At 43.3% G+C, this 26,200-nt stretch overlaps 1 protein-coding gene across 2 annotated transcripts in view; it reads right to left on the reverse strand.

Annotated features, from left to right (window-relative positions):
- The window catches only part of grin2ba (glutamate receptor, ionotropic, N-methyl D-aspartate 2B, genome duplicate a), a 145,527-nt gene that overhangs the window by 101,669 nt on the left and 17,658 nt on the right, over positions 1 to 26,200 (reverse strand). For both annotated transcript variants that reach the window (XM_004563025.4, XM_014409421.3), the window contains exon 4: positions 4,703 to 5,341. In XM_004563025.4, the coding sequence (XP_004563082.3) occupies positions 4,703 to 5,341 (639 nt within the window). The remainder of the gene's footprint in view (positions 1 to 4,702; positions 5,342 to 26,200) is intronic.

Consider the following 26,200-nt stretch of genomic DNA (forward strand, 5'->3'; position numbering starts at 1 on the left):
CTTCTAGACAAGCTGAGGAAAATAGCGCCGCATGTCTTGATAATATGAGCATTAGCCAGAGCTTTAGATCATGCTGATTACTGCAGTCCAACAGACACTGTAGTGCTACAACAAACAGGGTGGTGCTGGAAATCACTAGTGACAAAAGGACTGGCAGCTACAGTCATGTTGGCTACATAAACACAAACACACAGATGCCTATAGACCCGCACGCACTTAAACAGTTAGATGAGTGCCTGTGTTTTCTCTTTGGTTATCTTATCCAGTCTTTCACAGATGTGCGGACAGCTGTGCTCGATCCGTCTTCTTCTTCTTCCTCTTCCATCCTCCTCCATCCAGGCGTAGGCAGATTCTCTTTTTGTTTGGATAGATGGCAACACCACTGCTGCAAATAGGTCTGTGTCGCTCCCCGACTCCCCTCTCTCCCTCTGTTTTCTCAGTCATGTGGCCATCCACACAAAGCACTCATCCTCTTATTTATCGTCATGCCTTCCCTCTTTCCCTCCCTCCCTCATTGATCTTACTCACTGATATAGATGTGAGAGTCTTAATGGAGGCTTAATAGTAAAGGTAAGGAAATCCCAGAAAGTTGATTCTGTTGTGGACACAGTCGGGTTTTTTGCTTTTGGGTGGGGGGTACCACGAATCTCGGGATGTACCACAATTCATTGTTCATGTTAACTTCCTAGACAAACACATAAAGTTAACCAGGGAGGGACCAACACATACAGAGCAGTATTTAAGGTTTGACTCGTATCATCATCCACTGGAGGATAAACTGGGCGTCATCAGGAGGCTACAACACAGAGCGAACACCGTTCCTGCCAGACACAACAGCCAGGGAAGGAGGAGAACAACATATCAAAGAGGCCCTGAGTAAATGTGCTTATCCCAGCTGAGCGTTTAACAAAGCTGCGAAGAGGCCAAAAGAAAGCTCCGGGTGATTCAGAAGAGAAGAAGAACGAACGCTGCCCAAGCAAAAACCATTGGTGATCCTTTATGTGTCAGGAGTATCGGAACAGCTGAGATGCATTTGTTCAAACCCCAAAATGCTACAAAAACGGGTTCACCCGAAGGATCAGGTCCAACAGCATAAACTGGGCAATAAAGTGTTTGTGGTTCCTGGGAATTATATATCAGGGAAACCAAGGAACCTCTGACAAAGTGGATGGCACAAAATAGAAGAGCAACCTCATCAGGATAAGACGCTGCTCTGTATTTACACCTAATGGGCCTGTAAGTGTAAAAAGAAGGCTTGGTTCTTGGTTTGAATGAGGAGTCAAATAGTCCATTTACGTGAAAAGGGAATGACCATCGTTGAACCAAGGAGGGGATCTACAATGTGGTTACGGTTGGTGGTTGGTTTGTTGGTGGTTCGATCCCTGGCTGCTCCAGTCTGCATGCTGAACCTTGAGTGTCAATTTTAGAAAACGCTTAGACATGGAAGAAAACGCTTCTGTAAATGAGACATGGATAAAATGCCTTAATTTTTGAGTAGAAGACTCATTTCCCGCAGGCCTCCTTGTATATTGAGAATCAAGAGTTTAGGATAAGCTATTACTAAAGTTAACTGCACATTAAAACAGATATTTGGTGTTGTCCACGTGTGCACGTGTATTTTGGTAAACTCAGCTTTTCATTTGCATCTTGGCAAATGAGATGAGCTACTCACCATTGGTGTCTCAGCTGCAAATAGCCAGATATGATGGCGAGTCTGACTGAAACCACTGTGTGCAGTTTCACACCACAGATAATCCTCCATTTTGAAACATAGTATCACCGAGATTTCTAAAAAAAATTTCTGCAATGATTCCAAACGAGTGCGCTCATGAACTCTGCAGGAAAATATTGTGGAGGTCAGAACAGAAAGCCATTATCGCATAGACTTTTATAGGACGTCTTTGCGCACCCACAGGTATCGCCATCTGGTGGTTTTCAGACAGAATGCAGGTTTTTAGCATTGGCGTTTTTCCGACCCCAAAGCTACGTCCGTGTTTTCCGCTGTCTACTGTCTACTGAACATGTGATTCCACGAGGATCCGCTCACTTCTGGAGTCAGCCTTTAATTTAGGGAACTGCAGTTTCAGCCCCAAAGCATGTTCCTTGGTAATGATACTGCTTTGTAAGTAACACTCATGCATGCATGAAAAAGAGCATTTTTCTGATAAAGATCCAGTTTGACTCTTCACACTTACTCTCCTGCAGAGTGGCCGTTTTATGGAATTATCTTGTACCAGTCCTGAAAACTCTCCTCTCCAGCACACACTAAAACCCCAAACACAACATTCCCCACCTTCTCCGTCGTTTCCTGTTATCATCTTTCCTCGGATGTGTAATGAAAAAGGAGGGGTTATGCTGTCAACTGTAATAGCAGCATTTGGCCTTCAGTCTTGGCGGATGCACTCATTTGTGTGTGTGTGTGTGTGTGTGTGTGTGTGTGTGTGTGTGTGTGTGTGTGTGTGTGTGTGTGTGTGTGTGCGCGCGCGCACGCGCGCGCGCGAGCATGTGATGATTAGGAGCCCTAAGATAAACGCCCCGTACTCCATCCCTATTTCCCAATCTTTGTCAGTCCATTTCCTGGAGATGCTCTCTCAGAAAAAAACACACAAATACCAAAAGCCAATTTTTCTTAAGCTCTATAACTCTGCCTTTCATTTTATCTTCCATACTTTATCGCTTTTTCTCCATCGCAGCTGTCCGCGAGAGAGGAAACTTTCCCCCTCTCTCTTTATCTCTCTCAGCACCTACCACTCACTTTTAGACACAGTATCCCCCCCTTCCCCTCAAGTCTGAATGGTCTTAAACTGACTACTTTTGTGCCCTCTGGCCACATCTGCCCGTCTCGTCTACAGGCAGCCCCCATCTGAACCCCACCTGATCCACGTCCCGCCTCTCCCTTCCTACCCACTTTCCCTCAAAGTAGAATTTAGTCCCCTCAGTCTCATTTCCTCCCCCCGCTATCTCAATTTCTCTATTTTCACTCATGTATTTTGCGTTCCCTCCCTCTCCTGCCTTCTGATCCTTCCCTGCTATACTTTCGGCACTCCGTTGTCTCAGCCCATTAGGCAGACACAAATCCGTTCGGGGACACTGAGCCTTGGTGCGACCTCGTCCCTCCTGACTCCCCCAGACCTCAGCGCAGCCAGGAGGAAGCTCTCAGGGGAGGCAGTCTCTGGCTTGCAGTTGGGGGAAATCCATTTAATCCTTCTCCACAAAACGCTGCTCTTTTTCCACCGCGTGGTGCACTTAGGGCCACGTGCACTTAATTAACAACACCGCTGCTGCACACACACACAAACATGTTCACACGGGCCCATTCCTTCTTTCTCGTGGATTTTCTTCAGCCTGTGTTTTTGCATTCGGTGAAGCACAAATAGAAATTTTAATATTTAACACAGTTGGATGACGATTGGAGTTCTTGAAATGATTTATACAGTTTTGTTTTCTTTAAAAAAAAAATGTGATTAGCAGGTCTGGGTGTGGGGGTGCGTGTCTGTACGAGGACTGAACTGTGAGCATAGATGTGTCCGCCAAGCAGCAGTGTCTGCAATTGGAGTGGAGCAATTGGAGTCTGCCACTTCGCTCCTTAGAGCTCTAATGAGAAGGAACAGAGAGAAGAGTTTCAGTGGTGGCCGCTGGCCTCGGCGTGTCACTGCAGCTCACATCTCTGCTGGCGCAACGACCTGTTGCCACCAAGAGGGTACGCGGACAAACTAGAGGATGACTACATGAAGACGTGGATGGCAGAGATAAGACTGAGACACCAGGTTTCACTCTCCGTCATAGATCTATACTTTTTTCCTTAACTGTGTGTGTGTGTTTTTCCCAGCCAGCACCAAATGAATGAGCTGATTTTGAGAAGCGGAGTCCAAATCCAGATCCCAGGCGGACACAGATAAAGCAGCAGCAGATTGTTTTATCCCATTAGGCAGGGCGTAGTAAATAGGCAGAGATCTAGCTCTCTATTCTGGTGCAATCTCCAGCTGATCCTGTCACTGGCATCAGCTCTGTTGGCACTTTGTCTTTCAAGTGAGACACCCCAGCTTAGCATTGCTGTCTGTCTGTCTGTCTGCATGTCTGCAAACAGGAACAGGAAGGTGGTGGAGGAAGAGTCAAGAAGCCCTCTGTTACAGTCAAGCTATGCTTTCTCTGTTTTATTGAGGCTTCATTATAACATAAAATTACACGAAAGTGCTTTGTGTCATTTTTAAGTCATACTTGCACACATGAATAGTGCAGAACCACAGTTTTTTTACTCTTACTGCCAAATACAAACTCACCTATTTGATAGCAGACGTTTAAGGCCAGGGTTGCTTTCCATCACCTAGGCTACGTCTGGAGACTTTAAATCCATATTTTGTTGATTGGAACACGTAATCAATCCGTGACAAGATTTCACGGGGGGAAAGCAGTGGGAACAGCGTGATTGACAGCAGCCAATCGGAAATGAAACGCAGCTGAGATTTAAGGTTAGAGTGAGGACTGGCCTTGTGAGAAGCAAAAACAGCGTTACCTTCTCCTCCAGCGTGCCAGTTTGATAAGTTGTCTGTGCCAGTCACCCAATAACAAGACAAGAATTGGAGGTGTACATGTGGTTTGGCATAATTGGATATTTTGTATTTTAATATTAAGACACAGCCTACACATAAATGGTGCTAATTCCTTTTTACAAAAGCTGTCCTCTTGTGTGGAAGTGACCTACCTTGGCAGCCATGATCATGGAGGAGCCTCCGCGTACTCCGAGAATGGGGATATGCGTCTGGGCTGAAATGAAGTCCAGGATCTGGGCGATGGCCTCCTGGTCAGTGTCATCCCCAAACACCACGCCCTGTAGCCAGTGCTCCGTCATGAGGTCGCAGATGCTCTTGATAATGCTCTTAGGGTCAGTCTCATTCATGGTCAGCACTTCAACATTCGGCGCCATGTGAATGAAGTCTTCCTTCTCTCGGGCCCCGGCCAGCGCCACTTCACTGGAGTTGCCCACCAGAACGACAGCGATGCTGAAGACGTGCAAGATGTTGGGCAGGGCCATGTGGTGGGGAGGAGGCTGAGGGATGGGAATATAGTGGCTGCCACCGCCTCCTCCGCCGGGCTTGTCTCTCCGTGAGTGGCAGGCCGGGGGCAGGTGGAGAAGGCAGAGGAGCAGGAGAAGGAGGGACAGGCAGAGAGACGAACCGGTGCGGTGGTGGTGGAACGGCGGCGGGGGTGGATGTAGGGTTCGGACCCGTTCTTGCTCCTGAGCAACCGAGGGGGTGCCAGAGCAAGCCCTGGCATGGCCGCAAGGTGGGGAGCAGCCGCGGCATCCGCAGACAGGCATGGTGTAGGAGTGGGAGAGCAATACCTGCCGAGACAAGGAGGAGAAGAAGATGGAGATAGGAAAGAGAAGAAAAGGAGGTAGGCAGAGATTTGACAAAACAAGATGACAGAGAAGAAGGAAAGAGAAAAAAAGAAGCGGGAGATGAAGAGAAACAGAGGTTAACAAATGAACTGCCAATCAGGGCTGGATGCATCATATGAATCAAAGCATAATTTAATGTCAGTTCAAAGAAATGGGACAAAGAAGGAAGAGAAATATCAAGACAAAGCAAACTTTAAAAGGAAAATAGAGATAAGAGATGAGGTCAAATTTCTGGTATGGATACACAGATCTGATATTTGGATCAGAAATTGGACTGACAGCGATTCGAAAAGCTACATTTCTGCCTTCAGTTCATGCAGTGTTTACTCCACCCATCATCACTTCACCGACTAGTAGGGACGCTAACACTGCTTCAGTAACACTGATAGTGTTCCCCTGTGTGCTTTTCTATCCGGGTATGATTGTAGTACACTGGCAGCGTGTTTGTGGTCATTGCCATGCTGAAAACGAAGCTGCTGTCAATAAGATGCTTTCTCATGATTGTTCTCATGACTCATAGGTCAGTTTTCAAAATGCTTCTGAAAATGGTTAAGTACAAGGACTGAAAGAAACACTTTCAGAAAGTCTGGAGAACTACTGTGCATGACCACTTTAGAAATTATAACAAAGCCTGGCTACTTGGAACCAACATGCAAAGAAATAAGGGATGGCTCAAGACAAGGAACTAAATCATTGCTTCCTTCACTTCACCTGTGAGTAGTCGGATCTATTTTGTGTGTGCGGAAGTAAACAAACGCTGATTGCAGAGAAAAGAGGAACCGCTGCAGCAGTAAATGGGAGCAAAGCAAAAACCTGAGTTGGAGCGAAAGGAGTGCAAATGAAAAAAGGCGAATAAGCCAAATACAGTTTTTGATTCGAGGTGTTTTTCATGTATTGTTTTACTAATAAAATCAGTAAATATATTCTTGGATGTAATAATTTTGTTTTACAACGCTGCGTAATATCAGCGAAGATCCAAACTGTTGGTCATTTTATATTTCATCTTAAACATAAAGCATTGCTTTAGCTGCGCCTCCTCTCACACACCCACAGCGCTGGTTGCTGTCGTCATGATATAGCTTTGTTATATTTGTCTTTTAATGAATATCTAGCTAAAAAAAATAGATGATATTGATTAATATTCCAGTATCAACACTAACAGAGACACACGCGACATAATGGAGCACAGTTCAGAGTTTTCAAGTATAATCTTACAAGCATCAATTATTCATGTGGACTCCTGAAGCAGCACTATAGTATAAGGATGATATAAACTCTCCCTCCAGATGAGACGGCTGAGAGTGCAGCAGAGGAAGGAGGGACGAACAGAGCGAGCGAACTCAAAAACCATAAAGGGCTGGATGGAGGGAGAGACGGCTCCTCGCCAACTTCAGCTGACTGACTAACTGTCTGGAGCGAGATGACTGACACGCCGACCTGAGACGAGGACAAACCGACTAACGCCGGAATTGATTAAGGGATTGACGGCAAAGGTGCTCGGAGCAGCTCGCGAGGCTTTGATATGATACCCGCCCACCTCACTCAACCCCTATTGGCCTAGTTTAAGCACTTTCACTCGTCTGCTGTCCGTCCCTCCATCCTTTCACCTCCCTCCCACGTTCTACTTGACCGTATCTCTCTCTCTCTCTTGCCTGCTGTCTGATTCCCTCTTCCCTGCGCATTATTTATAGAGCTTTTCATTAACGAAGATGCAGAGGGGCCAGGTGAGCGACCGAAGGAAAGGAAAAGAGAGAAATCAGCGAGATCCAGAAATGATTCGAGGAGAGGTGAAAAAGACAGCTGGAGCGATGACGCCGGACATGAAAAAGAAGATGTCTGTGTTCTCTACGTGTTTACATCTGAGTGAGTGGGAGGGCATGCGTCCTCTTGAGCTTATCAGCATATAGCTGGTGTAGGTGTAACAGTCGGAGGGAATAGATGTTCACTTTGGTTTCGTGGGCAGACATACCCAGGGCGATGGGGGTGTAGCTTCTCATAAACTTGCTTCTGAGCGGTGTATTGTGCGCGTCTCTTGTACATGACTGCCGCTAACGAGGCAGATGGAAGGTACAAAGAAGAACAAAAAACGCTAAAACAAAGCGACGCTGACAGCTAGTAAGACAGGAAATGACAGAGAGGAAGGACGAGATTGAAAGAGGGATAAAGGGACGGGCGCAGAGATGACAGAACAACTTCTTTAGCCGAGACTAATTGCTGGAGGTTCGTCAGCGCTAATTACAGGTCCCTGTGTTAATAGTCAACTGCACACCACTCTCCAGGAAGGACCCGAGAAGCGGGAGGGATGGATCGAGGGAGGGCTGATAAGAGGCATGAGGAAAGAAAAAAGGAGAGGAGGAGGGCGGGCAAAGGAAACGAAAAGAGAGGCAAACTGAGGAGGACCTCAGTGAGAGGCATAAAAGATTTTTTTTAAAAAGGAGAAAAAAAAGAGGAGCAGGAGAGAGGGGGAGAGATTAGAGAGCGGGATGGAGGAGAAGAGGAGAAACAAGAGGAAAAAGACAAGCAGAGAGGGAGCAAGAGAGAGAGAGATGCCCTCTTTGAATCTGGACTTCTCTGGCAGCACTCTGTTTCCATGGCAACAATTAAAATAAGCCTTCATGCGCACAGACACAGTTGATGGACACAGAGATACACACACGCACACTCACACATTTTGTAATAAGCATTGATCATATAAGTGCAGCAGAAGTCCAGAGCACTGCTGCGCGTCCTTAAAGTGGGTGTAGTTCACACACCAACTTATTACCATTAACATGGAGACCTTTGATACAGCCGGCATGTGAACAAACACACACACACACACACACACACACACATACAATTACTTTTTTTTATAATGTTCCTCTCCCTTTCTCTCCGCATCACATATATATTACCCTGCAGCCACACACACACACACACACACACACACACACACACACCCCTGGGGTACAGGTTATATTAGCCAACGCGCCGTGTAACTCCAACGATCACTCAGAAAGATGAGGCCATTAAAAAGTGCCACAGCGAGCCCAAGCTTGTTTCACAAAGAAACACAAAATGAAACTGTAGATTACACGGACGAGGCTCCGCCACCAAATGACCCCAATTCGCCGTCGCCCGGCCCTCACATCTCACCCATCATTTGCTCCATTAGCCACACGAGTGCACATCGCTGCCATATCAGTTACACACGGATGGATCGTGGATAGCCTCCACCAGCTCAAGGCCATATAGGTTCCACCCCACTCCGACCCCAACCACACACACACACACAAAGGGAAGAACAGTTTTAGAGGGGAACCACCTATAAACACTCATCTTTCTTTGCAAATGAATACCTATCTGTCCTATCTCCTATATGTGAGTGTTGGACCAAAACTTCAGGGACACCACACGTTTATACAGGAGTAACTTTAAGTGTTTAAGTGTGCCCTCCTTCTTTGGCTCTAATGAGAACTTAATTTACAAAATGGACATCATGTTTTATTCAATAAGATGTGAAACTAGCATTAGAGACCATAAACCCATTTCAAATAGTGAGATGAGGTTGTAGATCAAGGAAGCTAAAGGATCATTTTCTCACAGACTTTTATGTAATTGGTCTTTTTGCAATCATTACCGGCTGATCATTACAAAGAATGCAGACTTAAGGAGCTCCTGTTTGGGCTTTACACCATGTTCATCATCTTATATATACATTTATGGTGGGCACTTATGCCGTTCATCATACAGCAGCATAAACACACATATACTTTATTTTGTGTGTGTGCAGGTCAAGATGCTGAGGAGCCAAATATCTTCTGAGTATGCTGGAGCCCATTAACCGATTAATGGGTTAATTAACAGGAAATATATCAGCCTCTTTTATGATACTAAATTAAACTGTTATGGAAATTTTAAAATAGCCAAAGCTTAAAATAAGGTCCAGCAAATTTGCCTCTTAGGGACTATATAAAAGCAAACCATCCACTATCCTAATGACTGGAGTTGCAATGCTGGTGTAATTTGCACAACATATTCTTATAGAGTATGAATCTATGTTTACGGTAAAATGCACAGGATCAAGGACAGGACATTTCTTATAGTCACTATTGCCTCAATCTCCATTGCTGTAATGCCACAAGACATTAGGGGCCTAGAGAACAGTTATAACAGTTCTTACGGTAAATGTTCAATCACTGATCGGTTCCTGGAGTTTGCTGGCTGCCCTCACAAAGAGGCTGCTGTTTTTCAGATCTGGTTTGGAACTATGGATGAATGTTAGCCTGTTGCTAACTCAGGCACATGCACAGCAATATTTATTAACTCTTTTTTACCACTGGTATGTCAGGAGGCCCATTTTACAAGCACTCTTTAGATGACTGTAACTCTGTTACAGTTTGTGCTAGAGACAAAATCCAAATGGTTTCGGAAAGAAGGGAAGACAAGCTTTACAGGGATGTATCACAGCAGCATAAGACACTCCCACTGTCTGAAAGAATTAGCCTGAACACAAACAGAAAAATAGATTTCACCATGTGTGCTTCACATTACCATCATTCCTCAAACATTTTGGGATAGAGAGAAAATTCAAAAGGCTCCTGAAATTATAATATAGGTCCAGGCAGCCTGTTTGATCCTTGGATGATGATGGGTTAATGTGCACTGTCCCTGTTAAAAATAAAAAATAAAAAAAACAATCAAATAAAATCAACCAGTTAGGGAATACACATTTTTCCCCAAGTGATTTGGTGTTGCCAGGGCGCCACTGACCGGTCTCTAGGAATGTGTGACTGGGGCCTCACTCAATTAGGCAGGAGGACACTGTTTCCAGTAGTTATGCATCCCAACCAAAAAAGCCTGCTGTTACTAAGTGTGCCCAAATGGCCAATAAACCAGGAAGAGTAGGCCAACACTCTGTGCAGTCTGCAGGTTATGCAGACTGCACAGAGTGTGATGATGAGGACCCAAAACGCAGACACAGAAAGCAGGCAGGACATAACAGAAAGTACACAAGGCAAAAACACAAAGCCCCAGAGGAGAAGCACAGTCTGTAACATAAAGTTCAAAAAGGAACCACAAAGTATAAGCACAGGAACACTGATCAAGAAACCACACAGGACATGAAAACAGACACTGAGAAAGACTAAGGAGAAGACCACTATATATACAAAAAAGGGCAACGAGGGGAGCTGGACATAGCTGGGGAAAACAAGACAGCTAAACTGAATCACAAAATGAGTCGGGGGGGGAGTAAAACTAAAAACAAGGCACAAGGGACAAAATGACTATCAACATAAAGTATGAAAACACCTAAAAAAGAGACAGTGACTTAACAAGAAGACACGGGGAGCACAGGGGAGGAAGGATAAACTGAATACAGGAACAACAAGACTGCAAAACTAAGAAAACCTGAGAATGTAAAACTAGATCAAATCACCCAGGAAATAAAAATCAAGCAGAAAATAAAGCCCATAACTCAAAACGCTGCGCCAAAGACATACGGCTCGTACTGCTGCAGGAATTTGAAAGAGGAAGGGACGCAGATATTGTAGTGCCGTAATTGGCTTCCCTGTTCATCTTTTTGCTGTTATTTTGGGGGCTTTGCTACCTATAAATCACATGCTTCTAACTAACAAAGAGTCCACAGGGTAAATGTTACAGGGAAGGTCATGAAGCTGTCCACTATGAAAAAAAAACCCCAAACACACACAAAATATGCAATCAGGAAAATTGTCTTTCATGTCAATCAGAAAAGACAGTTTCTATTTAATATATCTGACTGAACAGCAATCTGTTCCAATCACAAGATATTCTCCTTTTGCAGCAATAAATCCACACAGGACGAGAAACACTGCTGCCAAGAAACGGTTTGTGTGCTTGCGGGTAGTATAATTGTGTGTATAGCTGATGAATTTAGTTTGAAAGGTTGCGAACAGCACTCGCAGTGGCCTGCTCTCTCCCTAATGCATTTTTAGAACTGACATTTATGTCTTTTGTCCAAATGAAAGCCAGCAGGAAGAATGTCTCCTCGCCGCTAAGCTTTACTGAAGAGACACCTTTTGATTTGAACTTGATCCGCCGGCACCTGACAATATTAGGAACATCTTCCGATTGTTGGCAGCGTTTTGAGGAGGCGAGCCCCTGCCGCCCCGGGGGATGTGACTGGGCCACATAGCGGGTCACCGCGCAGCATACTGATGAGAGGAGAAATCAGCTGGACGCCAGCATCGCTGCCAAACCTACAATACGTGAGCATGTGATAGAAATGCTTGTCTAATGTGTGAACTCATTATAAACCTGCTCTGATAAATATTCATGCAGACTGTCTGTGCAGCCCACTGTGGAGGTGGAAGGTGCTGTGTGTGTGTGTGTGTGTGTGTGTGTGTGTGTGTGTGTGTGTGTGTGTGTGTGTTTGGGCCTGTGTCTGAACATGATGTTCTGATGCAGCCACTCACCAGCCCCCTCAGCAAAGCAGACCGGCCAGGCTTTGCAGTCACATGTTCACTAGGATTCAGGACCAATCTACTGACATAATGGTCTCTATTTCCAGAAAAAGGGGACACTGAAGCACCCATCGTGCCCTTCCTCCCCAATTCCCTCCTTATCTTTCTTCCATTTTAACTCGGTGTAACCCTTTCGTTCTCTCGCTTTATAGTTTTGTCTCTGAACAATGCTTCCTCTCAGTTCTCCCACTTATCTCTCTCTTGTGCTCGCACTCTCTCATCACGCTCTTCTCATTATGTGTCAGGTTTGTCGATGGCGTTATTTGCATGAAAACTGGAGGACAAAGGCGCTCGGTCATTTTTCACAATTATTGCCCAGTTTTGATATTTGGAAAGACATGCAGACGATGGCATTCAAATGTCTATGGCGCATGTACATTATCTTAACCGCCAAGTCAGGCGTGCTGCGACGGCCTCATTTCTCCTTTTAATTGAAATAAGAATGTCATGAGGAGAGGCTCATACGTCAGGAGCTGCAGCGCTGAGGATAAGCACCGGGAGTTTGAGAAATAGCCCGCTTTTGCACACTGGAGGCTACTAACGAGTGTAATTCGTTTGTCAGTCCGAGCTTGTGATTTCATTACAGCAAACAAATGTTCTGCAAGGGGAAAAGACTATTTTTAACAGCTGTAATCGAAGGCTGTTGAGTTGTTTGGCATCACATTGCGCGTTCTTTGTGATCCAAGGCTAAACCCTCAGGCAGCACCTTGCTGACAGGTGATGAAAGAAAACGTTACCTGGACAACCTCTTTGACCACACAGCAGCGAGACACGGGGGCGGTTGATCACACACACACAACTGGTGACACTGTGGTGGGTGGGAGGAACGGAGCAGACTACTCAGGCCTTAAGCTGAAATCCTTGTTACCTTCAAGTCTTTATTTAAAAATAGTTTATAAGTTTATTTCTATTTTTACAGGTTTGAGATTAGGTGTTGTTGAGGAAAGTAGTCTATGATTACGCCTCTGCATGCATTTTATACTGTATTTATAATTGGAGTGTATGTGTATGTAAGTTTAGTTCTGTACAGCTTCTGCTGTTGTCGATGCTTTTGCTGTGAAGGTAGGTAGGCAGGTAGAGTACTGGGCAACCTAACTGACATCCCCTCTGCAGAAATCCCACTTAGAGAGCCGCACTGTGTTATTTTACTCCATTTTTGTCTGGACAAGATGTGGTTTGACATTAAAAGTGAATCTCTCTGTCTGACTTTCTTTGCAGCTGCTGCAGAACTGGTGAGAAGGTCCTGCTCAAGGTTAATACTCCATTTTCAGAGTAATGAGGTTCAGGTAGCCTCTGGTGCAAACTACTAATAATAAATTGTTGTTATTCCTTCATTTATTTATACAGATATGTTGGCAGTGTGTTTATGTTCAGTTAGAACAGTTGTTATAATTAGAGCAGGAGTGATATGATGAGTTTTAACATATCAGTCATTGTTAAGTACAGAAGAGAAGAGAGAAACACCCTTCAAACCGCTTTTCGGTGTTGCGCTTGCATAGTTTGTCCACCAGGGGGCTCTCTGCAACTTTCCTGCTGACAACAGGTGTTTAGAGCACTACAAACATACAGCTGATCAGAGCAGAGTTAGGCAAAGCCTAAACGAGCAATCCACCACTTGTTGTGACAATAAAGCAATATTATTTTTAAGATTGATTGTCATATTAACTTAGTAAGGACAACTACACTTAACAAATGTTACAGAAATGTGTTTATTTTTCATGCGTCTGAAAGAAATGTTTTTTTTTTAAATTACCAAATATCTGTATTGCATCAGTTTTTAAAATCCTATATCAATCGTGCTTCAGCTATATCTATATGTACAGATAGATAGATAGATAGATAGATAGATAGATAGATAGATAGATAGATAGATAGATAGATAGATAGATAGATAGATAGATAGATAGATAGATAGATAGATAGATAGATAGATAGATAGATATAAACATATTATTGAATAACAGGCTACAGTATAAGCTATAGGAAGATCCTAATAAAGCATTATTAAATGCATTATGAGTTTAAAAAATTGCAGTAAATTGCTTAAGAATGGATCCAATATGACGAGTTAAAATGGAACTATAGCTGTTCCGGTTAAGTGATCATAGGTACTGCACTGAATGCAATGCAAAGTTAGCCCTTTAGCAAATCATGCAGTTTTTCCTCCAGTTACAAGACTGCTTGAATTAACTGTCCTTAATGAATTGATAATAGTTTGAGGATATAAATTCCAGCCACCCAAAGTTATGTGTGACTGGTCACAAAAAGCAGAAGAAAACCGTGTAAATACTGAACCAAAGAACTGTTTAAAAGCCCAAGTTAACACTGGATATATACAACTATCCATCATAATTCCAAACTTCAAAGCACAGAAGCGTGTCACCTAGTTAATTATCCTGTCTGTGGATTAAGTATTATGAATTTAGAATCCACTCCGAGCTTCTGTGCTTCTGTTCTCCACTGGATTATGCTTTGTATCCAAAATACAAGGAACTTTTTACTTTATTTATCTGGCTTGATAATATTAGGCACATGCTCTTCATTTATGCATTGTTCATTCTAGCTTTATAAAGGTGTCCTGCTGAATCAGTCAATCAGGTGACTGTTGCACACTATCCATACATCTATCCACCGCTGCTTGTCCGGGTTTGAAGACAAAGACGGTTTGTGGAGACACAAGTCCAGGAAGCATCCTAAACATTTACCGTTTGGCGTAAAAAAGAATAGTGGCCCTACTCTGAGCCCCTCTCAAACAACTGAGGTCCTCACTCCATCTCTTTGGCTGAGCCCAGACAGCATTCAGAAGAAGCTAATTTTCGCTACGACCTCATTCTTTCGCTCATTACCCACAGCTCGTGGAAACAGGTGAGGGTGGGAAAGCAGATCATCCGGTAAATTGACAACTTCACTTTCGCATTCAGCTTTCTCTTCACCACAGCAGGCTGGTCTGTCAGTCTCCCGCTTTGTCCTTTCATCAATAGTGAACAAGACACTGAGATACTTGGGACAGCAGCTCATTCCTAACTTGGGGTGCGCATTATACCCTTTACTGATTGAGAACCATGGATAGCCAGAACCTCCTAGGTGGTAATTCTCATGTCAGCAGCTACAAACTGCCCCACTTCAGCCTGGTTGTTCCTCATTGAAGCCAACAGAACCATATCATCTGCAAAAAGCAGAGACAAGATCCTGACACCATCAGACCCAACAACCTGCACAGCTTGGTGGGGTGCTGGAAAACAATTATGAACAAAATCGTTGACAAACTCAAAGGCTAACCTTTGTCGACGAGACCACCACCACTGGGATTGCATCCAAACCAAGTTCTCATTAAAGTTGTACCGTCAGGATCAGTACCCTCTCAAATTAAATGTGGCTTTATTGACCCTTGAAAATACTTAAATATTGTGCACTATAGTCAGAATTCTAGTTCTGGACTAATATACAGTAGAGGGACTATGATATAGCCAAAACAGGCATATAGTTTACATGAGGTGTAGTCCAAAATTATTATTTTTTTAGTTATGAAGCTTGTTTGGCTGAATAGAAAAGTTAATGATACAATTACAGTTGTGATAACACAAGCGCCACCACTTGAAATTGCTGCCTTTAAATATCTCAACAGAACTGTTCTTCACTGATTTAAACCCCAAAAGTGCTTTATTCTAAAACGCATAGTCTGTACTAAACTTTAGATTTACCTTATTTTGCTAACGTGTGTTTTGTTCTCCTAATGCAAGTGAAATCTCTGACTGACTGTAACTTGAAAACGAACAACTGCAAGAGTTACCCACAGATCTTTTGGGGGATTCTTGGAGACTTCACTTTGCATTGATCAGCTGGGCTGCTAATTCGGAGAGATGAACATTCCTGTCATTTGTTTTCAAATTTGTGCAGCTTTAAGATGTGCACTTTGATTGAATATTTCACCATTACTAAGAACCCTGTTTCCACAGGATGTGCTTATTTTTTCATATGACTGTAAGTGCAGGAGCAAAACTTTGCCACTTCAGGATAGAAATGATGCAACTGATACCAAATATTGCCTATAACGAAGTAACCACAGTGCAGATGTGCTTTCTATTTTCTCAGCAGCTGCTTCTGGCAGTTTGCAGGCCACAGGGTTGCAGAGTGAGTCCACAAACCATTCAAGGAAGCTCCCACAGGAGGCAGTCCAGTGGGGGAAAGAGTATTGCAACACCAGGGCCCCGTACTCCCTTGGCTAATTTACTGGGCAGAGACAGTCACAATGTGAAGCATTTCCTCATCGTTTTGTGAAATGTGGCAGCTGTTGAACGGGTACAAGCGCCAGCAGCTGTTTGATGATGTGCTGGTACTTCAGCTGAGGGAGTCAGATGCAGGGATAATGCATGATCAGCTTGCTCATCCACACATCTCCCATCAACCCAAGGGTCACACTGGAGTGAAAGCAGTTTTGCCTATAGTCTCGGGTGGTGTGTGTATGCATGCTTGTGCAGAGTGTGTCATTGTAGGCATGTTTCATGTTTGCAGCTAAACATCTTCCAACTACTATCAGCTGTTTATTTTTGCATATCAAGTCTCTTATAGACATTGAGACACTTAAATACGTCAGACTGACAAATGTGTTTTGACAACACTCAGGGAGATAAGCGCTTGTTCTCCGGGATCTCTCCCTGGGACATGTTTCTATTTACACCTCCTCTACCGCGCACAAGAGACGCTTAATCTTCCCCGTGATTTGTGGCTTCATCTCCAAAATCCCTTTTCTCCACTTGTTCTTTTTCCTCTTCCTTCCTTACTTGTCTCTTACTTCCCCTCTGCTTCCTTTCATCTATTCGCCTTCTCTCCCCTCTGACGCCGTACATCAGCATTAGCGCTTCAGCCCATGTGTCATTGTGAAAGACCTTTACAGCAGCATTCATATGGGTGCAGTTACGCAGCAGACTGCATTGTTGTGGAAACGCAATGCTAAGGATAGGAAGAGCGCGATGCATTGACCTCCCCGTGCCAATAACAGCACTGTAATCACTTTAAATGTGTTTTATTGTCAGCTTTTCACAGATTAGAACCACCAATAATCTGTCCTCCTCCGTCCATCTCATTCCAAGCTGTTATTTTTGGCACTGGGATTCTGCCTTTTTGGATTAGTAGGAGTGCAAGTTTTTTTTTTCTTCTTCTATGAGAGTCCTTATGTGTAGTGAGGAATAACAATATTGTACAGAATGATATCTACATGCTCCCCTATATTGTGGGGATAAATAACCTCAGGTGGATGTTTTGCTGGAACCATTTCTTTTCTTTTCTTTTTTTTTTTAATGGGACATAATGTGTCTGCACGCTCTGAATCTGCCTTCTCAACTGGAAATAAAAATCTCATGGGAACAGTTGGATAGACAAAAAGCCAAGCCCTGAAATATGCTTATGCAAGAACATAGCCTAATCCACTACGAGTCTGCCGATACAAGACACAATACTAACACTGCAAAAAGTAGAGTGCAATAAATAGTGTGCATAGAGGTAAAATGTTGCGTTGAGGAACTTTAGCACACTTTTATTTTAGTTGTTTACAAAAGGAAACCTGATAATTGGTCAGCTGACCTCACAAAAAAACAAAGAATAGCAAAGAGGTTATGTAAAAAAAATCATCCACGTATAATCCTTTATAGACCTGTCTAATTCATACCACCTAGGCTAACACACTCTAGGAGAGCTATATTTCCCTGCTCTCCCCTCAGGCTGAATATTGACTGATGACTTTCATTTTCGGCTATCAATTCATGCTGCTAATTTTACACATTTCAATTAATTCCAGGTGTTCTTGCGCAGGAGTTGCTATGATTAGAAGCTCCACGAGGATTAGGTTTTCTCTATCTCGGGGCTTTTGTCACGGTCCTGGGTCTTATGACCCAGTGTTTTGAGTTTGAGTTCATTTTGATGTTTATAGTTTATGTTAAGCCCTTCAGGTTTTCTAAGTTCATTTGTTACCATGTCTAGGTGATTTTAGTTCTTATTAATTCCCCCTCATGTTTCCAACCCATGTTAAGTCTCCCCTGCTCTTCATGTGTTTCATGTCTGTGTCTTACGTTGTCAAGTTCTGGTTGTCATGTCTGCGTTTCATTATGCTTCCTGTTTTATTTTGGAAGGAGTCATGTGTTCTTGGTTCTTTGTATTTAGCTTCACTGTTCCTGTCATTAGGTTCATGTTAGTCAGCTGTTTCCTCATGTGTCTCCACTTCCCCTGATCACCTCATGTGTGTATTTAAGTCCTCTGTTTTTGCATGTCATTTGTCAGGTCGTCTGCTTAACCATACCCTCACTTCAGCATTCTATGTCAGTTCACCACGTTTAAGGTTTTTCGTGTTTAGCTTTAGTTCACCCAGTTTAGGTTATGGTTTAGTGTTCACCTGTGTCCTGCTGTTTGTACTCCTTTTTTGTTGGCCTCAATAAACGGCTTATTTTCTGTTAAATCTACGCCACGTTCAGTTTATGGAGTTGCGTTTGGGTCCTTTTTGCCAACACCTACAGTCTGCCCTCGCCAGACTGTGACAGCTTTCTGCTGTTTTTCCAGCAAGAGCTCCAAATGCACAAATGCACATACATACAGATCTCATCTCCGGCATTTTTTTTTAGGTGGGGGTGATGTTTTTTCGCATGATCATCACAATTTACTTGCAGGCCTAAGGCTGTCATGGCTGTCTCTCTTGCAGCCTTCCCAGGCTGCTTGTGCCGAGCGCCTCTCTCTCTCTGCTGCAGGATGATGATGAGACTCCCCACAGGGATAATGACATCTAAGAGCGCCTCTCCAATGGATGTCCCCTGGATTTAATCGCACCCAAAGCTCAGCCCGGGAGAGACATGCACCCAAGAGACAGCAGCAAAAACATTACAGACACGCAGAGACAGGCAGCTTTGCCAGTTCGACAGGCAGCAGCCGCTGAGATGCACAAAGACGTAGAGTCGGTCAGACCGGCCAGCTCATCGGCAGACATCCAGCAGGAATGGAAGCAGACAGGAACAAACACACTGCCACAGGTGAACACCTAAGCATAGTGGGTGGCACCACAGTGAAACTGCTCTCTGCAAAGCTAAGACAGCTTTTCTAATCCAAAGAAGAGTATGACAAGATGTCTACTGATGCAGCGATCAGCCACAACATTACAACCACCTGCCTAATATTGCATTTATCTGCCCTGTGCCGCCGAAGCAGCTCTGATTCACCGAGACATGCATATACATGTAGCTCAACATCTTGAGCTCTCTGGAGATGTTCCTGAAAGGTTTAGCAGTGTGGTAGGGTGTACTATCCTGCTAGGAGGTTGCTGCCATTGGGGAGTGCCATTTAAGACAAATAGATTATTGATCTTATTCCTTCATCAGTTTTAATGTAGCTGATCGGTGTGAAACTGCCTTGGTGAAACTCCTTTCAGGTGATGCAAAGCTATCCAGTGTGTAAAATCAGCTTTTAAAAGAACCTGTTACTAGTAGAGAAATTCTTCTCCGCTCGCTCCCGTCCCATCTTCACTCACAAAAAAGCCTTCCAGCTAGCAGAGATTCGGCATCTTGCTCAAGGACACCTCTGCAGGTCAGACAGTCATCACAGTTCCTACTGTGCAAACCTTCTGCTCTCCTTAAATTGCTCATCAGCGGTGAAATCCAGTGCACATCATTAGAGATCTTTGATACAGGCATAAAAAACAGGCGGCAACAATCTGTTTCCTAATTACTGTAATTAGAAGGTGTTTTATCTTTTTTAATAGGGATACAACAAGTAAAGTGTAATTGTTCTGTTTGTTTAACACCTTAACTGCTTGCAATTACACAGAGGGTAAAAAACAAAAAAAATCGTCAGAACATTTGCATCTGAAATGCCGTCGTATGATACAAACCCAACACTTGAACCAACTTTTCAAAAAGCTCTCTGATGCACCAACAGCTTACTTATGAATATTCATTGATGCAAATATATCCACATGGTGGGTAGACTACGGGGAGCGGGTGTAAGAGATGATCTGACTCTAGCTCAGGTCAGGAGACCTCCTGAGCCTCTCTTCGCCTGTCGCCATGGCTACCAGGAGGACTCCATTTGCAGTGGCGTAGTCAATCGCTCCAGTACCTTCAATTAGCAACCCATTATCATTCATGAGTTTGTTTGTGCAAAGCTGTAAGATGGAATTCCAGTTAGTCCTTCCTCCCTGCACTCGCCTGCTGATATAAAGTTAAGGGTAGCAGAGGTGGCAGCGCCACAGCGGCACCCCCCTGCGCCGCGTTCCACTGAGCTAATTTCCACTCCGCCGAGGCCTGGCTCATGCCCATATCTCCCTAAGACGATGTCAGTTGTACTTGCAAGACACGCAAAGGTCATAAATTAGCAATAAAGTCCCTTTGAATGAGAGATACTGTTCAGCTTCAACCTGATGGTACTCCAAAGAGAAGCTTTTAAGACTCACTCTTCTGCATATAAATGTATTCATAGAGTTGGGTTTGCTCTGTTTCTGACAGTAAAGCACGGCCATTGTCCCCAGTCTTTGCCGCTATTCTTTGTACATCTTCCAGCTAAAAACCAGGAGCTACTTTCCCTGCAGAGCTGATTTGAATTGCGTGACCTGGGCTGAATGCTCTCGCTTCTCTTTAATGGAAGCATCCAACTCAACAGCTACTAACCTCACTTGATGCGGCACAGCTAAAAGAGTGGCATCATACAATAAACAAGGCCCACTGGCCTAGTAGTCCTCCTGGCTGTTTCTGTGATATAATAGCGTTGACCCCAGCGGCGCCGGAGCCTCCATATTGAGTTTTTATGTTTATGCAACCAGTAAGCTCCTCAACTATTTCACAATGCTGTCACAGTCTTCAGTGGCTGCGCGTGGCCGTGGCTTTTGCTGTGTGGACACTCTCAATTTCTGGTGGAAAATTGAGTCGCATGCAACAAGAGGCAAAGTGAGAGCGAGAAGCAGACCGAATGAGACAAAGAGACAGAGAGGAGTCAGAGGGGGAGAGCAAATGAGCCCTGTATATTTTATTCAGTGGCAGCAGAGTACAATTCATAATCAGGGCCGACTGATTCACAGTTTTAATTAAAAAGTAGCCTTATAGTGCCGGTGGTAACATTTTGATTTATGGAGACCCGACCACAGGCTCCCATCCACCAGGGGAGAGCGAGTTCAAGAAGAAGACGGGTGGGGAGAGGAGAGGAGAGGAGGGAGTGCTAACACTCATGAGGAGGTGAAGTGTCTCATTTCTCACAGCAAGGTGGATGGCACTGTGGGCACATAACTCAGTACAAGTGTGACAGAGTGCAGGTGCATGACAAGCTATACAGGTCTGTCTCTGCGCATGCGAGGCTCATCGATATATTGATACAGCTAATATTAGCGCCAGATTTGCAATTCCATGACAGCATCACATCCTTTTTGTTTTGACTGTCAAAGAAACAGTTACATGTAGTTTATGCTGACTCAGACTTTTCACAAGTGCACGGCCATGTCGGTCTTTAGGAGCTCAGAGTTTAGACGCATAGGGCGATGCTGCAACAACTTTTCTGACAGGAATTTTCCTAAAAACTCCTTAAACTTCCCCTTCCTTCTTGTTTAAACTTCTTGAATGGTGACGTCACATTTGGTGCATGATACAACCAACGCCCATGAAACAGGCTGCGGAAATAAACCGCTGTGGACGGCTGGATCTCTTGAGTGGGGTTTTGGGGCCTGTAGGTGTCTGTAATCCATAGCCAAGGGTTCTGCAAAATAATTTATAATTTAAGTATATAATTGAATTATTTACTATTATAAATTATAAAATTGTGCTGGAATATTTATATGTTGGTGCAGATAAACAAAACAAGAACTCCTGAGTCCCTCGCCACCGCCCCCATTATCTTTGGGACAACAGAAACTCTGATATGATTGTACCACATCCGAAGTATTTGGTTGTGGAAAAGGTTGTAATTTGCAACAAATGAAAAATATAATGGTTCTATAACCATGTTCAAGGGATTCACTCATTTCCCAACATTTTGGACCAGCGGACATCCCAGGAATCCACTGCATGGATAAATTCATCAATCCATCCATCTTCCACTTACCCAGTTCAGCGTTGCAGAGGATGTACAGCCTATCCCAGCAGTCTTAGGGCATAAGAGAGGTAGACTAAAGGTATCCACCGACTTCACATCACTAATGCCTATGTAGCAGTGATTGCTGTAAGTCAAAGAATTTCACTGGCAATCCCTCATCTCTTGTTGTCACTTCGCTGTTAATCTCTTCCTGTGTGTCTAACCCCCTTTAGAGTGCAAATGGTAAAAAGCCTATGCTTGATCAACTCTGTCAGGATTATGAGGGGGGAAACTTAGAAAACTTACTTTACTATAAGTGATCTCTAGCTACAAAAAGTTTGGAAACTAAACAGCTAATCAAATGGAGCTTATTTTTACTAACATTTAGGAGTGGGTTCAGGAGAAGAGAATACAAGAGATGGAAAAACCCTGATTAGCCAGAAAACCACTTCATATACCAATGAAAAAGCACTGTGCGCTTTTAAGCTTCTGAACTTTAAGTGAACATCAGAAACATAATGAACTACGTGCATTGTTTGGGGCAGAAAGGGGACTAAAAGGTTCTCATTTTATGTACAAAAAACAGCCAAAGCAGAAACACTCGCATGCTTCTATCACAGTTAAACCTTTCATTTCACCATAACATTCCTGCTTTCAAATATTAGCATCAGCATCGGACTTAAAGACTGCAGCGTCAGTCCGAGTCCAGCTCGTACGTTAACAGTTACCCTTCATGATTCATGCCTTTGACCTGACACAGAAAACTTTAAGAAAAAAAAAGAATAGCATAAATGAGTATCAGAAGATAGATAGGAGATGGTATAGATATTGGCTGCAGAACAAAAAAGCCTTTTGGAAAACAGCCAGCACTGCAAATTTAAGCAGGGCTGATGGAATTTGCTTTGGTCTGACAGTAATGTTACGTTTATGTCAGGCCCTCCATTTAAATCACCACATAACAGAATCCCTCGATACAGACAGATTTTAATTAAAAAAAAAAAAGAGAGAGAGAGAGAAAGGAGAGATAAATGCAGAGACAGCATGACAGAAAAGAGAGAGAGAGAGAGAGAGATGGAGCATTAGATGAGAAAAATGATGCGGAGAGAACAGAGGAGTTCTGAAGTGAGATAGAACAGTGAGTGACAGAAAAGGGGAAAGAAAGCGATTACATGAGTGAGATAAGTGGAAAGTAAGAGCTCATTCTGCAGTGAAGTGAAAACAGAAAAGCACAGTGTGTCTCTACATTAGTTATTCCTGCATTTTATATTTTTTTCTGTCCCAGTGCCTAAATGTTCTAGGGCTTCACCGTATGCATGTGTTGTTGCTTCCTTCTGTGCCTCTCTGTTCTTTTGTCACTCTTGCTGATTGACTGTTTTAAAGTTCTGGCTCACATCCAAACACCACAGTGAAAGTGCACACACACACACACGCACACACACACACACACACACACACACACATACAAAAAAAAGCACTATCATGAGCATTGACCCAACTCACACAGGTAAACGCAAGCACACCCAAGATGGCTGCATCACTTTAAACGATGCATATGCATACTTTGAAATAATCCATTTATATGCAGGCTCTCTGTTAAGTAATGAACATAAAAATGCTGCCACTCAAATGAGACTGTTCGAGCGTGCACACAGGCCTACTCCCTCTTAAATTACACAACTGACCTTTTTCAGCAAAAAAAAAAATACAAGAAAGAAAGAAAAAGACAAGTAGATGCCAATTCTGTTAAAATACAGACCTGTTATTTGTTTGATTATAACTAGCAATTATAAAAGCATCTCACTCTTGTCATTATACGAGTTAATACATGACGCACGCTTTTAAGTGAAAGAAAAACATTGTGAATCGTGAGGGCTCGGCAAAAAGTCACTTCTTAAAGTTAGAGCGCTTAAAAATTTAGCCGCTAGATGTCAGTTAAGTTGTAGTTTGCAGCCAGCCGAGTTCTGCTTTCTCACCCCTGGCAATCCTAGCTATCGTGGCTGTTGTAGGAAACATGTTTTAGTCACCCAAGAGAGCTCAAAAACATTACATTTAGACTTAAACCCATAACAGCTGCAGCTGGGCAATGTGTTTCTACTGTTTGGACTGGATCCCCCCAAGAATTTTTCCCTATTTGTGGAAGGCTGTCAATCCACTGTTTACCTCAGCAGTCAATGGCGGGTGAGAAGCATTTACTTCTTTAAGAGGCTGTAAAACTTTCTGAAAGGAGTCCGACACACAAAGAGTCAAAAAAGTTCACTTCCAACCAATGATAGCAATACTGTAGTGAGTTGTTGAGGCCATCCTGAACTTTTATGTCACTAAGACTATTGTTTTTGCCGGTGTTAGCATCACTTAGCCACTGTTAACTTCTCTTAGCTGCTGCTAGCTAGCATTATTGACACTGTGTTTGAAGCTGATGTAAAAAAGTTGATTGTTGGACACTTAGCAAATAAACTCTCACGCGTGTTAATGTACTCAAGCTGTTTATCAGAGGGAAAGTATGATTTTTAGGAGACAAACCTAACATTAGCTGGTATAGGATTTGCTCGTAACTAGCTTGTTCTAATTTAGTCAGATAGCTGTCAGCTGTCCAGAGACAGGGCCACATCTCTATTGACAGTCATTGCAATAATATATGCAATAATAAATACGCATGTTTATGCACGATCTCTTGGAGATGAGGCTTGAAGTGAGGAGGAAAAGGATGATGTTTTATTAAAACACCAGTGGCGTTGTCCCTTTCCTCCACAAAATGGTGACCACTCGCATGTGTTTTTATCGGAAATATTTTAAGATTACGAGAACCCATTAATTTGTTGGAATACACAGCTACACACTAATCTATATAATGAAAACAATAATCTTTTTTTCTATATAAAATCCCATCAAAATGACTGACTGCCCTTTCAGACGTTTCACTTCTCTCTGCACACATGCGCAGAACTGTAAATCTCGATTGTTTCTGAACTATTTTAGGTCACCCCGAGGGTTTCCTTTCTTCATAATAGATGTCAGACACTTGAGCAGCAGTTACAGATAATGTCAGACAGCAATTCTGTCGTGACAGATATTAGAGCTCCAGCAGACTTCTGTCACACTCAAACTCACCACTTAGCAGCAAGAAAGTGCTACTTTCTTGTGGTATAGCAAACATATCATTAATATGTAGAATTACATAGAGTGCTTGCCCATGTGGGAGGGAACCTGTCAGTCATCAAGCCACCTCTATATCTGTAACCGATATCAGACCCAAACATGGTTACATTGTATGAGAGCCCTATAAGAAAAAAGAAGCCTGAATGTTGCATTGAGTTCGTCGTTTGAGTATTAATATGTATTCTATGGATCTCCTGGCCTGAGACACTTTAAAGAGTCTCTGCCCTCTACTGATTTTTATAGTACTATTAAATATATATGTGTATGTAATACATCTGGAACATAAGTTTCTGCTGGTCAGCTACTATTTTTTTTTATGGTTTTTAATAGATCTGTAATGAAAGAGAACATGTTTTAAAATCTTAGGTAGAAGAACTTAAACCTACTCACAGGTATTCTTTCACACGTACACATTTTAATGGAGGTACCATCAAGGTCTGGCTGTGCTAGCGTGTTCTAATTGTCTCATCTTTCGAAGTGGCACATTTTTGGGCCGAGGTTTAATTTCACACCCAATCCACCTCTAATGCTGCTGTTATTTACACCCTGTCCCATCAACACTGCGCACACATGCAAACGCACTTACACCCTCCACTTACACCTCTAAACATATTCCTGTCCCCTCCCCATCACCCATCTCTACCAGTCGCTGTCATTTCGATCTTTCTGTGCCCCCTCATCTTTCCCTTAATGTCCCATCACCCAACAACAGCCCATCTCTGCTAATGGTAAGTTAATTGGCAGTCTGTTGTCATGCATTACTAACAGCATTAGAAATAAAAGACACACACACACTTGTCATTCTGCCTGTGAACATGAATAGAACAAGATCAACCACAATATGATTTTATTTATTTCAAAACATCTGTCCTTAAAACAACATCTGGATTTGCCTTAAAATTAATTTTGACAGTCTACTGACTTCTAGCACTATGCTCAAGTGTCACTCTCTTGTGCATAACACTTAATGGTGCTAACTCACCACCTACAGATCTTCAGCATGGACGTCCATCCGTTCATACATCCATCCTTTAATGAGCCCGGAGCAGCTAGCCTGCTAACAAAAACTAGTCGGCTATCAGACATCATCTCTATTCTTGCTTCCCATCACTGGCTTCGGGTGAAATTC

Source organism: Maylandia zebra, linkage group LG4, assembly GCF_041146795.1.
Source record: "Maylandia zebra isolate NMK-2024a linkage group LG4, Mzebra_GT3a, whole genome shotgun sequence".
Classification (NCBI taxonomy): Eukaryota; Metazoa; Chordata; class Actinopteri; order Cichliformes; family Cichlidae; genus Maylandia; species Maylandia zebra.